This window comes from Salvelinus alpinus, chromosome 25, assembly GCF_045679555.1.
Source record: "Salvelinus alpinus chromosome 25, SLU_Salpinus.1, whole genome shotgun sequence".
In the NCBI taxonomy this organism is placed as follows: Eukaryota; Metazoa; Chordata; class Actinopteri; order Salmoniformes; family Salmonidae; genus Salvelinus; species Salvelinus alpinus.
In genome coordinates this window covers 47,764,096-47,777,254 of record NC_092110.1, presented here as the reverse complement: position 1 = coordinate 47,777,254, position 13,159 = coordinate 47,764,096, and the positions used below count along the sequence as shown (strand labels likewise).

General features: G+C 51.3%; 1 protein-coding gene across 5 annotated transcripts in view; it reads left to right on the top strand.

Annotated features, from left to right (window-relative positions):
* The window catches only part of LOC139554057 (protein numb homolog), a 121,739-nt gene that overhangs the window by 69,393 nt on the left and 39,187 nt on the right, over positions 1 to 13,159 (top strand). For all 5 annotated transcript variants that reach the window (XM_071366975.1, XM_071366979.1, XM_071366976.1 and 2 more), the window contains one exon: positions 10,178 to 10,252. In XM_071366975.1, coding sequence (XP_071223076.1) covers positions 10,178 to 10,252 — 75 coding nt within the window. The remainder of the gene's footprint in view (positions 1 to 10,177; positions 10,253 to 13,159) is intronic.

Below are 13,159 nucleotides of genomic sequence, written 5' to 3'. Positions count from 1 at the left end.
GTCTCCCTCTCCGTCTCTCTAGTACCTCACTAACTCTGTTCTCTCTCTTTCCCCTGTCTCCCTCTCCGTCTCTCTAGTACCTCACTAACTCTGTTCTCTCTCTCTCCCCTGTCTCCCTCTCCGTCTCTCTAGTACCTCACTAACTCTGTTCTCTCTCTCTCCCCTGTCTCTCTCTCCGTCTCTCTAGTACCTCACTAACTCTGTTCTCTCTCTCTCCCCTGTCTCTCTCTCCGTCTCTCTAGTACCTCACTAACTCTGTTCTCTCTCTCTCCCCTGTCTCCCTCTCAGTCTCTCTAGTACCTCACTAACTCTGTTCTCTCTCTCCCCTGTCTCCCTCTCCGTCTCTCTAGTACCTCACTAACTCTGTTCTCTCTCTCCCCTGTCTCCCTCTCCGTCTCTCTAGTATCTCACTAACTCTGTTCTCTCTCTCCCCTGTCTCCCTCTCTGTCTCTCTAGTATCTCACTAACTCTGTTCTCTCTCTCCCCTGTCTCCCTCTCCGTCTCTCCAGTACCTCACTAACTCTGTTCTCCCTCTCCGTCTCTCTAGGACCTCACTAACTCTGTTCTCTCTCTCTCCTGTCTCCCTCTCCGTCTCTCTAGTACCTCACTAACTCTGTTCTCTCTCTCCCCTGTCTCCCTCTCCGTCTCTCTAGTACCTCACTAACTCTGTTCTCTCTCTCTCCCCTGTCTCCCTCTCCGTCTCTCTAGTACCTCACTAACTCTGTTCTCTCTCTCTCCCTGTCTCTCTCTCCGTCTCTCTAGTACCTCACTAACTCTGTTCTCTCTCTCTCCCCTGTCTCTCTCTCCGTCTCTCTAGTACCTCACTAACTCTGTTCTCTCTCTCTCCCCTGTCTCCCTCTCCGTCTCTCTAGTACCTCACTAACTCTGTTCTCTCTCTCCCCTGTCTCCCTCTCCGTCTCTCTAGTATCTCACTAACTCTGTTCTCTCTCTCCCCTGTCTCCCTCTCCGTCTCTCTAGTACCTCACTAACTCTGTTCTCTCTCTCCCCTGTCTCCCTCTCCGTCTCTCTAGTACCTCACTAACTCTGTTCTCTCTCTCTCCCCTGTCTCCCTCTCCATCTCTCTAGTACCTCACTAACTCTGTTCTCTCTCTCCTGTCTCCGTCTCTCTAGTACCTCACTAACTCTGTTCTCTCTCTCCCCTGTCTCCCTCTCCGTCTCTCTAGTACCTCACTAACTCTGTTCTCTCTCTTTCCCCTGTCTCCCTCTCCGTCTCTCTAGTACCTCACTAACTCTGTTCTCTCTCTCTCCCCTGTCTCCCTCTCCGTCTCTCTAGTACCTCACTAACTCTGTTCTCTCTCTCTCCCCTGTCTCTCTCTCCGTCTCTCTAGTACCTCACTAACTCTGTTCTCTCTCTCTCCCCTGTCTCTCTCTCCGTCTCTCTAGTACCTCACTAACTCTGTTCTCTCTCTCTCCCCTGTCTCCCTCTCAGTCTCTCTAGTACCTCACTAACTCTGTTCTCTCTCTCCCCTGTCTCCCTCTCCGTCTCTCTAGTACCTCACTAACTCTGTTCTCTCTCTCCCCTGTCTCCCTCTCCGTCTCTCTAGTATCTCACTAACTCTGTTCTCTCTCTCCCCTGTCTCCCTCTCTGTCTCTCTAGTATCTCACTAACTCTGTTCTCTCTCTCCCCTGTCTCCCTCTCCGTCTCTCCAGTACCTCACTAACTCTGTTCTCCCTCTCCGTCTCTCTAGGACCTCACTAACTCTGTTCTCTCTCTCTCCTGTCTCCCTCTCCGTCTCTCTAGTACCTCACTAACTCTGTTCTCTCTCTCCCCTGTCTCCCTCTCCGTCTCTCTAGTACCTCACTAACTCTGTTCTCTCTCTCCCCTGTCTCCCTCTCCGTCTCTCTAGTACCTCACTAACTCTGTTCTCTCTCTCCCCTGTCTCCCTCTCCGTCTCTCTAGTACCTCACTAACTCTGTTCTCTCTCTCCCCTGTCTCCCTCTCCGTCTCTCTAGGACCTCACTAACTCTGTTCTCTCTCTCTCCTGTCTCCCTCTCCGTCTCTCTAGTACCTCACTAACTCTGTTCTCTCTCTCCCCTGTCTCCCTCTCCGTCTCTCTAGTACCTCACTAACTCTGTTCTCTCTCTCCCCTGTCTCCCTCTCGTCTCTCTAGTACCTCACTAACTCTGTTCTCTCTCTCTCCTGTCTCCCTCTCCGTCTCTCTAGTACCTCACTAACTCTGTTCTCTCTCTCTCCCCTGTCTCCCTCTCCGTCTCTCTAGTACCTCACTAACTCTGTTCTCTCTCTCTCCTGTCTCCCTCTCCGTCTCTCTAGTACCTCACTAACTCTGTTCTCTCTCCCCTGTCTCCCTCTCCGTCTCTCTAGTACCTCACTAACTCTGTTCTCTCTCTCCCCTGTCTCCCTCTCCGTCTCTCTAGTACCTCACTAACTCTGTTCTCTCTCTCTCCTGTCTCCCTCTCCGTCTCTCTAGTACCTCACTAACTCTGTTCTCTCTCTCCCCTGTCTCCCTCTCCGTCTCTCTAGTACCTCACTAACTCTGTTCTCTCTCTCTCCCCTGTCTCCCTCTCCGTCTCTCTAGTACCTCACTAACTCTGTTCTCTCTCTCTCCTGTCTCCCTCTCCGTCTCTCTAGTACCTCACTAACTCTGTTCTCTCTCTCCCCTGTCTCCCTCTCCGTCTCTCTAGTACCTCACTAACTCTGTTCTCTCTCCCCTGTCTCCCTCTCCGTCTCTCTAGTACCTCACTAACTCTGTTCTCTCTCTCCCGTCTCCGTCTCTCTAGTACCTCACTAACTCTGTTCTCTCTCTCCCCTGTCTCCCTCTCCGTCTCTCTAGTACCTCACTAACTCTGTTCTCTCTCTCTCCTGTCTCCTCTCTCCGTCTCTCTAGTACCTCACTAACTCTGTTCTCTCTCTCCCCTGTCTCCCTCTCCGTCTCTCTAGTACCTCACTAACTCTGTTCTCTCTCTCTCCTGTCTCCCTCTCCGTCTCTCTAGTACCTCACTAACTCTGTTCTCTCTCTCCCCTGTCTCCCTCTCCGTCTCTCTAGTACCTCACTAACTCTGTTCTCTCTCTCCCCTGTCACCGTCTCTCTAGTACCTCACTAACTCTGTTCTCTCTCTCCCCTGTCACCGTCTCTCTAGTACCTCACTAACTCTGTTCTCTCTCTCCTGTCTCCCTCTCCGTCTCTCTAGTACCTCACTAACTCTGTTCTCTCTCTCTCCTGTCTCCCTCTCTGTCTCTCTAGTACCTCACTAACTCTGTTCTCTCTCTCCCCTGTCTCCCTCTCTGTCTCTAGTACCTCACTAACTCTGTTCTCTCTCTCTCCTGTCTCCCTCTCCGTCTCTCTAGTACCTCACTAACTCTGTTCTCTCTCTCTCCTGTCTCCCTCTCTGTCTCTCTAGTACCTCACTAACTCTGTTCTCTCTCTCCCCTGTCTCCCTCTCCGTCTCTCTAGTACCTCACTAACTCTGTTCTCTCTCTCCTGTCTCTCCGTCTCTCTAGTACCTCACTAACTCTGTTCTCTCTCTCCCCTGTCTCCCTCTCCGTCTCTCTAGTACCTCACTAACTCTGTTCTCTCTCTCTCCTGTCTCCCTCTCCGTCTCTCTAGTACCTCACTAACTCTGTTCTCTCTCTCCCCTGTCTCCCTCTCCGTCTCTCTAGTACCTCACTAACTCTGTTTTCTCTCTCTCCTGTCTCCCTCTCCGTCTCTCTAGTACCTCACTAACTCTGTTCTCTCTCTCCCCTGTCTCCCTCACCGTCTCTCTAGTACCTCACTAACTCTGTTTCTCTCTCCCCTGTCTCCCTCTCCGTCTCTCTAGTACCTCACTAACTCTGTTCTCTCTCTCTCCTGTCTCCCTCTCCGTCTCTCTAGTACCTCACTAACTCTGTTCTCTCTCTCCCCTGTCTCCCTCTCCGTCTCTCTAGTACCTCACTAACTCTGTTCTCTCTCTCCCCTGTCTCCCTCTCCGTCTCTCTAGTACCTCACTAACTCTGTTCTCTCTCTCTCCTGTCTCCCTCTCCGTCTCTCTAGTACCTCACTAACTCTGTTCTCTCTCTCCTGTCTCCGTCTCTCTAGTACCTCACTAACTCTGTTCTCTCTCTCCTGTCTCCGTCTCTCTAGTACCTCACTAACTCTGTTCTCTCTCTCTCCTGTCTCCCTCTCCGTCTCTCTAGTACCTCACTAACTCTGTTTTCTCTCTCCCCTGTCTCCCTCTCCGTCTCTCTAGTACCTCACTAACTCTGTTCTCTCTCTCCCCTGTCTCCCTCTCCGTCTCTCTAGTACCTCACTAACTCTGTTCTCTCTCTCCCCTGTCTCCCTCTCCGTCTCTCTAGTACCTCACTAACTCTGTTCTCTCTCTCCCCTGTCTCCCTCTCCGTCTCTCTAGTACCTCACTAACTCTGTTCTCTCTCTCCTGTCTCCCTCTCCGTCTCTCTAGTACCTCACTAACTCTGTTCTCTCTCTCTCCTGTCTCCCTCTCCGTCTCTCTAGTACCTCACTAACTCTGTTCTCTCTCTCCCCTGTCTCCCTCTCCGTCTCTCTAGTACCTCACTAACTCTGTTCTCTCTCTCCCCTGTCTCCCTCTCCGTCTCTCTAGTACCTCACTAACTCTGTTCTCTCTCTCCCCTGTCTCCCTCTCCGTCTCTCTAGTACCTCACTAACTCTGTTCTCTCTCTCCTGTCTCCCTCTCCGTCTCTAGTACCTCACTAACTCTGTTCTCTCTCTCTCCCCTGTCTCCCTCTCCGTCTCTCTAGTACCTCACTAACTCTGTTCTCTCTCCCCTGTCTCCCTCTCTGTCTCTCTAGTACCTCACTAACTCTGTTCTCTCTCTCTCCCCTGTCTCCTTCTCCGTCTCTCTAGTACCTCACTACCTCTGCTCTCTCTCTCTCCTGTCTCCGTCTCTCTAGTACCTCACTAACTCTGTTCTCTCTCTCTCCTGTCTCCCTCTCCGTCTCTCTAGTACCTCACTAACTCTGTTCTCTCTCTCCCCTGTCTCCCTCTCCGTCTCTCTAGTACCTCACTACCTCTGTTCTCTCTCTCCCCTGTCTCCCTCTCCGTCTCTCCAGTACCTCACTAACTCTGTTCTCTCTCTCCCCTGTCTCCCTCTCCGTCTCTCTAGTACCTCACTAACTCTGTTTTCTCTCTCCCCTGTCTCCCTCTCCGTCTCTCTAGTACCTCACTAACTCTGTTCTCTCTCTCCCCTGTCACCGTCTCTCTAGTACCTCACTAACTCTGTTCTCTCTCTCCCCTGTCACCGTCTCTCTAGTACCTCACTAACTCTGTTCTCTCTCTCCTGTCTCCCTCTCCGTCTCTCTAGTACCTCACTAACTCTGTTCTCTCTCTCTCCTGTCTCCCTCTCTGTCTCTCTAGTACCTCACTAACTCTGTTCTCTCTCTCCCCTGTCTCCCTCTCTGTCTCTAGTACCTCACTAACTCTGTTCTCTCTCTCTCCTGTCTCCCTCTCCGTCTCTCTAGTACCTCACTAACTCTGTTCTCTCTCTCCTGTCTCCGTCTCTCTAGTACCTCACTAACTCTGTTCTCTCTCTCCTGTCTCCGTCTCTCTAGTACCTCACTAACTCTGTTCTCTCTCTCTCCTGTCTCCCTCTCCGTCTCTCTAGTACCTCACTAACTCTGTTCTCTCTCTCCCCTGTCTCCCTCTCCGTCTCTCTAGTACCTCACTAACTCTGTTTTCTCTCTCCCCTGTCTCCCTCTCCGTCTCTCTAGTACCTCACTAACTCTGTTCTCTCTCTCCCCTGTCTCCCTCACCGTCTCTCTAGTACCTCACTAACTCTGTTCTCTCTCCCCTGTCTCCCTCTCCGTCTCTCTAGTACCTCACTAACTCTGTTCTCTCTCTCTCCTGTCTCCCTCTCCGTCTCTCTAGTACCTCACTAACTCTGTTCTCTCTCTCCCCTGTCTCCCTCTCCGTCTCTCTAGTACCTCACTAACTCTGTTCTCTCTCTCCCCTGTCTCCCTCTCCGTCTCTCTAGTACCTCACTAACTCTGTTCTCTCTCTCCCCTGTCTCCCTCTCCGTCTCTCTAGTACCTCACTAACTCTGTTCTCTCTCTCCTGTCTCCCTCTCCGTCTCTAGTACCTCACTAACTCTGTTCTCTCTCTCTCCTGTCTCCCTCTCCGTCTCTCTAGTACCTCACTAACTCTGTTCTCTCTCTCTCTGTCTCCCTCTCCGTCTCTCTAGTACCTCACTAACTCTGTTCTCTCTCTCCCCTGTCTCCCTCTCCGTCTCTCTAGTACCTCACTAACTCTGTTCTCTCTCTCCTGTCTCCCTCTCCTTCTCTAGTACCTCACTAACTCTGTTCTCTCTCTCCCCTGTCTCCCTCTCCGTCTCTCTAGTACCTCACTAACTCTGTTCTCTCTTTCCCCTGTCTCTCTCTCCGTCTCTCTAGTACCTCACTAACTCTGTTCTCTCTCTCCCCTGTCTCCCTCTCCGTCTCTCTAGTACCTCACTAACTCTGTTCTCTCTCTCCCCTGTCTCCCTCTCCGTCTCTCTAGTACCTCACTAACTCTGTTCTCTCTCTCTCCTGTCTCCCTCTCCGTCTCTCTAGTACCTCACTAACTCTGTTCTCTCTCTCTCCTGTCTCCCTCTCCGTCTCTCTAGTACCTCACTAACTCTGTTATCTCTCTCTCCTGTCTCCCTCTCCGTCTCTCTAGTACCTCACTAACTCTGTTCTCTCTCTCCCCTGTCTCCCTCTCCGTCTCTCTAGTACCTCACTAACTCTGTTCTCTCTCTCCCCTGTCTCCCTCTCCGTCTCTCTAGTACCTCACTAACTCTGTTCTCTCTCTCCCCTGTCTCCCTCTCCGTCTCTCTAGTACCTCACTAACTCTGTTCTCTCTCTCCCCTGTCTCCCTCTCCGTCTCTAGTACCTCACTAACTCTGTTCTCTCTCTCCTGTCTCCCTCTCCGTCTCTCTAGTACCTCACTAACTCTGTTCTCTCTCTCTCCTGTCTCCCTCTCCGTCTCTCTAGTACCTCACTAACTCTGTTCTCTTTCTCCCCTGTCTCCCTCTCCGTCTCTCTAGTACCTCACTAACTCTGTTCTCTCTCTCCCCTGTCTCCCTCTCAGTCTCTCTAGTACCTCACTAACTCTGTTCTCTCTCTCCCCTGTCTCCCTCTCAGTCTCTCTAGTACCTCACTAACTCTGTTCTCTCTCTCCCCTGTCTCCCTCTCCGTCTCTCTAGTACCTCACTAACTCTGTTCTCTCTCTCCCCTGTCTCCCTCTCCGTCTCTCTAGTACCTCACTAACTCTGTTCTCTCTCCCCTGTCTCCCTCTCCGTCTCTGTAGTACCTCACTAACTCTGTTCTCTCTCTCCCCTGTCTCCCTCTCAGTCTCTCTAGTACCTCACTAACTCTGTTCTCTCTCTCCCCTGTCTCCCTCTCCGTCTCTCTAGTACCTCACTAACTCTGCTCTCTCTCTCCCCTGTCTCCCTCTCCGTCTCTCTAGTACCTCACTAACTCTGTTCTCTCTCTCTCCTGTCTCCGTCTCTCTAGTACCTCACTAACTCTGTTCTCTCTCTCCCCTGCCTCCCTCTCCGTCTCTAGTACCTCACTAACTCTGTTCTCTCTCTCTCCCCTGTCTCCCTCTCCGTCTCTCTAGTACCTCACTAACTCTGTTCTCTCTCTCCCCTGTCTCCCTCTCGTCTCTCTAGTACCTCACTAACTCTGTTCTCTCTTTCCCCTGTCTCTCTCTCCGTCTCTCTAGTACCTCACTAACTCTGTTCTCTCTCTCCCCTGTCTCCCTCTCCGTCTCTCTAGTACCTCACTAACTCTGTTCTCTCTCTCCCCTGTCTCCCTCTCCGTCTCTCTAGTACCTCACTAACTCTGTTCTCTCTCTCTCCTGTCTCCCTCTCCGTCTCTCTAGTACCTCACTAACTCTGTTCTCTCTCTCCTGTCTCCCTCTCCGTCTCTCTAGTACCTCACTAACTCTGTTCTCTCTCTCTCCTGTCTCCCTCTCCGTCTCTCTAGTACCTCACTAACTCTGTTCTCTCTCTCCCCTGTCTCCCTCTCCGTCTCTCTAGTACCTCACTAACTCTGTTCTCTCTCTCCCCTGTCTCCCTCTCCGTCTCTCTAGTACCTCACTAACTCTGTTCTCTCTCTCTCCTGTCTCCGTCTCTCTAGTACCTCACTAACTCTGTTCTCTCTCTCCCCTGCCTCCCTCTCCGTCTCTAGTACCTCACTAACTCTGTTCTCTCTCTCTCCCCTGTCTCCCTCTCCGTCTCTCTAGTACCTCACTAACTCTGTTCTCTCTCCCCTGTCTCTCTTTCCGTCTCTCTAGTACCTCACTAACTCTGTTCTCTCTCCCCTGTCTCCCTCTCCGTCTCTCTAGTACCTCACTAACTCTGTTCTCTCTCTCCCCTGTCTCCCTCTCCGTCTCTCTAGTACCTCACTAACTCTGTTCTCTCTCTCCCCTGTCTCCCTCTCGTCTCTCTAGTACCTCACTAACTCTGTTCTCTCTCTCCCCTGTCTCCCTCTCCGTCTCTCTAGTACCTCACTAACTCTGTTCTCTCTCTCCCCTGTCTCCCTCTTCGTCTCTCTAGTACCTCACTAACTCTGTTCTCTCTCTCCCCTGTCTCCCTCTCCGTCTCTCTAGTACCTCACTAACTCTGTTCTCTCTCTCCCCTGTCTCCCTCTCCGTCTCTCTAGTACCTCACTAACTCTGTTCTCTCTCTCCCCTGTCTCCCTCTCCGTCTCTCTAGTACCTCACTAACTCTGTTCTCTCTCTCCTGTCTCCCTCTCTGTCTCTCTAGTACCTCACTAACTCTGTTCTCTCTCTCTCCTGTCTCCGTCTCTCTAGTACCTCACTAACTCTGTTCTCTCTCTCCCCTGTCTCCCTCTCCGTCTCTCTAGTACCTCACTAACTCTGTTCTCTCTCTCTCCCCTGTCTCCCTCTCCGTCTCTCTAGTACCTCACTAACTCTGTTCTCTCTCTCTCCTGTCTCCGTCTCTCTAGTACCTCACTAACTCTGTTCTCTCTCCCCTGTCTCCCTCTCCGTCTCTCTAGTACCTCACTAACTCTGCTCTCTCTCTCTCCTGTCTCCGTCTCTCTAGTACCTCACTAACTCTGTTCTCTCTCCCCTGTCTCCCTCTCCGTCTCTCTAGTACCTCACTAACTCTGTTCTCTCTCTCTCCTGTCTCCGTCTCTCTAGTACCTCACTAACTCTGTTCTCTCTCTCCCCTGTCTCCCTCTCCGTCTCTCTAGTACCTCACTAACTCTGTTGTCTCCCTCTCCGTCTCTCTAGTACCTCACTAACTCTGTTCTCTCTCTCCTGTCTCCGTCTCTCTAGTACCTCACTAACTCTGTTCTCTCTCTCCCCTGTCTCCCTCTCCGTCTCTCTAGTACCTCACTAACTCTGTTGTCTCCCTCTCCGTCTCTCTAGTACCTCACTAACTCTGTTCTCTCTCTCTCCTGTCTCCGTCTCTCTAGTACCTCACTAACTCTGTTCTCTCTCTCTCCTGTCTCCCTCTCCGTCTCTCTAGTACCTCACTAACTCTGTTCTCTCTCTCTCCTGTCTCCCTCTCCGTCTCTCTAGTACCTCACTAACTCTGTTCTCTCTCTCCCCTGTCTCCCTCTCCGTCTCTCTAGTACCTCACTAACTCTGCTCTCTCTCTCTCCTGTCTCCCTCTCCGTCTCTCTAGTACCTCACTAACTCTGTTCTCTCTCTCCCCTGTCTCCCTCTCCGTCTCTCCAGTACCTCACTAACTCTGTTCTCTCTCTCTCCTGTCTCCGTCTCTCTAGTACCTCACTAACTCTGTTCTCTCTCTCTCCTGTCTCCCTCTCCGTCTCTCTAGTACCTCACTAACTCTGTTCTCTCTCTCTCCTGTCTCCCTCTCCGTCTCTCTAGTACCTCACTAACTCTGTTCTCTCTCTCTCCTGTCTCCGTCTCTCTAGTACCTCACTAACTCTGTTCTCTTTCTCTCCTGTCTCCCTCTACGTCTCTCTAGTACCTCACTAACTCTGTTCTCTCTCTCTCCTGTCTCCGTCTCTCTAGTACCTCACTAACTCTGTTCTCTCTCTCCCCTGTCTCCCTCTCCGTCTCTCTAGTACCTCACTAACTCTGTTCTCTCTCTCCCCTGTCTCCCTCTCCGTCTCTCTAGTATCTCACTAACTCTGTTCTCTCTCTCTCCTGTCTCCGTCTCTCTAGTACCTCACTAACTCTGTTCTCTCTCTCTCCTGTCTCCGTCTCTCTAGTACCTGGGCCATGTAGAGGTGGAGGAGTCCAGAGGAATGCATATTTGTGAGGGCGCAGTGAAGCGTCTCAAGACGGTAGGTAGAGTAACCTGACCTCTAACCCTAACCCTCTCAATGTCTGTCTCACCCTACACCTCTAACCCTTACCCTCACAATGTCTGTCTCACCCTACACCTCTAACCCTAACCCTCTCAATGTCTGTCTCACCCTACACCTCTAACCCTCTCAATGTCTGTCTCACCCTACACCTCTAACCCTTACCCTCTCAATGTCTGTCTCACCCTACACCTCTAACCCTAACCCTCTCAATGTCTGTCTCACCCTACACCTCTAACCCTCTCAATGTCTGTCTCACCCTACACCTCTAACCCTCTCAATGTCTGTCTCACCCTACACCTCTAACCCTCTCAATGTCTGTCTCACCCTACACCTCTAACCCTTACCCTCTCAATGTCTGTCTCACCCTACACCTCTAACCCTAACCCTCTCAATGTCTGTCTCACCCTACACCTCTAACCCTTACCCTCTCAATGTCTGTCTCACCCTACACCTCTAACCCTCTCAATGTCTGTCTCACCCTACACCTCTAACCCTTACCCTCTCAATGTCTGTCTCACCCTACACCTCTAACCCTAACCCTCTCAATGTCTGTCTCACCCTACACCTCTAACCCTAACCCTCTCAATGTCTGTCTCACCCTACACCTCTAACCCTCTCAATGTCTGTCTCACCCTACACCTCTAACCCTTACCCTCTCAATGTCTGTCTCACCCTACACCTCTAACCCTTACCCTCTCAATGTCTGTCTCACCCTACACCTCTAACCCTAACCCTCTCAATGTCTGTCTCACCCTACACCTCTAACCCTAACCCTCTCAATGTCTGTCTCACCCTACACCTCTAACCCTCTCAATGTCTGTCTCACCCTACACCTCTAACCCTTACCCTCTCAATGTCTGTCTCACCCTACACCTCTAACCCTCTCAATGTATGTCTCACCCTACACCTCTAACCCTCTCAATGTCTGTCTCACCCTACACCTCTAACCCTCTCAATGTCTGTCTCCCCCTACACCTCTAACCCTCTCAATGTCTGTCTCACCCTACACCTCTAACCCTAACCCTCTCAATGTCTGTCTCACCCTACACCTCTAACCCTTACCCTCTCAATGTCTGTCTCACCCTACACCTCTAACCCTCTCAATGTCTGTCTCACCCTACACCTCTAACCCTAACCCTCTCAATGTCTGTCTCACCCTACACCTCTAACCCTTACCCTCTCAATGTCTGTCTCACCCTACACCTCTAACCCTTACCCTCTCAATGTCTGTCTCACCCTACACCTCTAACCCTCTCAATGTCTGTCTCACCCTACACCTCTAACCCTAACCCTCTCAATGTCTGTCTCACCCTACACCTTTAACCCTTACCCTCTCAATGTCTGTCTCACCCTACACCTCTAACCCTCTCAATGTCTGTCTCACCCTACACCCCTTACCCTCTCAATGTCTGTCTCACCCTACACCTCTAACCCTCTCAATGTCTGTCTCACCCTACACCTCTAACCCTCTCAATGTCTGTCTCACCCTACACCCCTTACCCTCTCAATGTCTGTCTCACCCTACACCTCTAACCCTCTCAATGTCTGTCTCACCCTACACCTCTAACCCTCTCAATGTCTGTCTCACCCTACACCTCTAACCCTCTCAATGTCTGTCTCACCCTACACCTCTAACCCTAACCCTCTCAATGTCTGTCTCACCCTACACCTCTAACCCTAACCCTCTCAATGTCTGTCTCACCCTACACCTCTAACCCTAACCCTCTCAATGTCTGTCTCACCCTACACCTCTAACCCTCTCAATGTCTGTCTCACCCTACACCTCTAACCCTAACCCTCTCAATGTCTGTCTCACCCTACACCTCTAACCCTTACCCTCTCAATGTCTGTCTCACCCTACACCTCTAACCCTTACCCTCTCAATGTCTGTCTCACCCTACACCTCTAACCCTTACCCTCTCAATGTCTGTCTCACCCTACACCTCTAACCCTTACCCTCTCAATGTCTGTCTCACCCTACACCTCTAACCCTAACCCTCTCAATGTCTGTCTCACCCTACACCTCTAACCCTTACCCTCTCAATGTCTGTCTCACCCTACACCTCTAACCCTAACCCTCTCAATGTCTGTCTCACCCTACACCTCTAACCCTTACCCTCTCAATGTCTGTCTCACCCTACACCTCTCACCCTAACCCTCTCAATGTCTGTCTCACCCTACACCTCTAACCCTCTCAATGTCTGTCTCACCCTACACCTCTAACCCTAACCCTCTCAATGTCTGTCTTACCCTACACCTCTAACCCTCTCAATGTCTGTCTCACCCTACACCTCTAACCCTCTCAATGTCTGTCTCACCCTACACCTCTAACCCTTACCCTCTCAATGTCTGTCTCACCCTACACCTCTAACCCTTACCCTCTCAATGTCTGTCTCACCCTACACCTCTAACCCTAACCCTCTCAATGTCTGTCTCACCCTACACCTCTAACCCTAACCCTCTCAATGTCTGTCTCACCCTACACCTCTAACCCTAACCCTCTCAATGTCTGTCTCACCCTACACCTCTAACCCTAACCCTCTCAATGTCTGTCTCACCCTACACCTCTAACCCTTACCCTCTCAATGTCTGTCTCACCCTACACCTCTAACCCTAACCCTCTCAATGTCTGTCTCACCCTACACCTCTAACCCTAACCCTCTCAATGTCTGTCTCACCCTACACCTCTAACCCTAACACTCTCAATGTCTGTCTCACCCTACACCTCTAACCCTAACCCTCTCAATGTCTGTCTCACCCTACACCTCTAACCCTTACCCTCTCAATGTCTGTCTCACTGTGTAGTCTAGTCACTGGACAGTCTGTCTCACCCGACTACAGGCCTGTGGGCTCGTCCTCTCCCTTCCCCCTCTCCACTCTGTC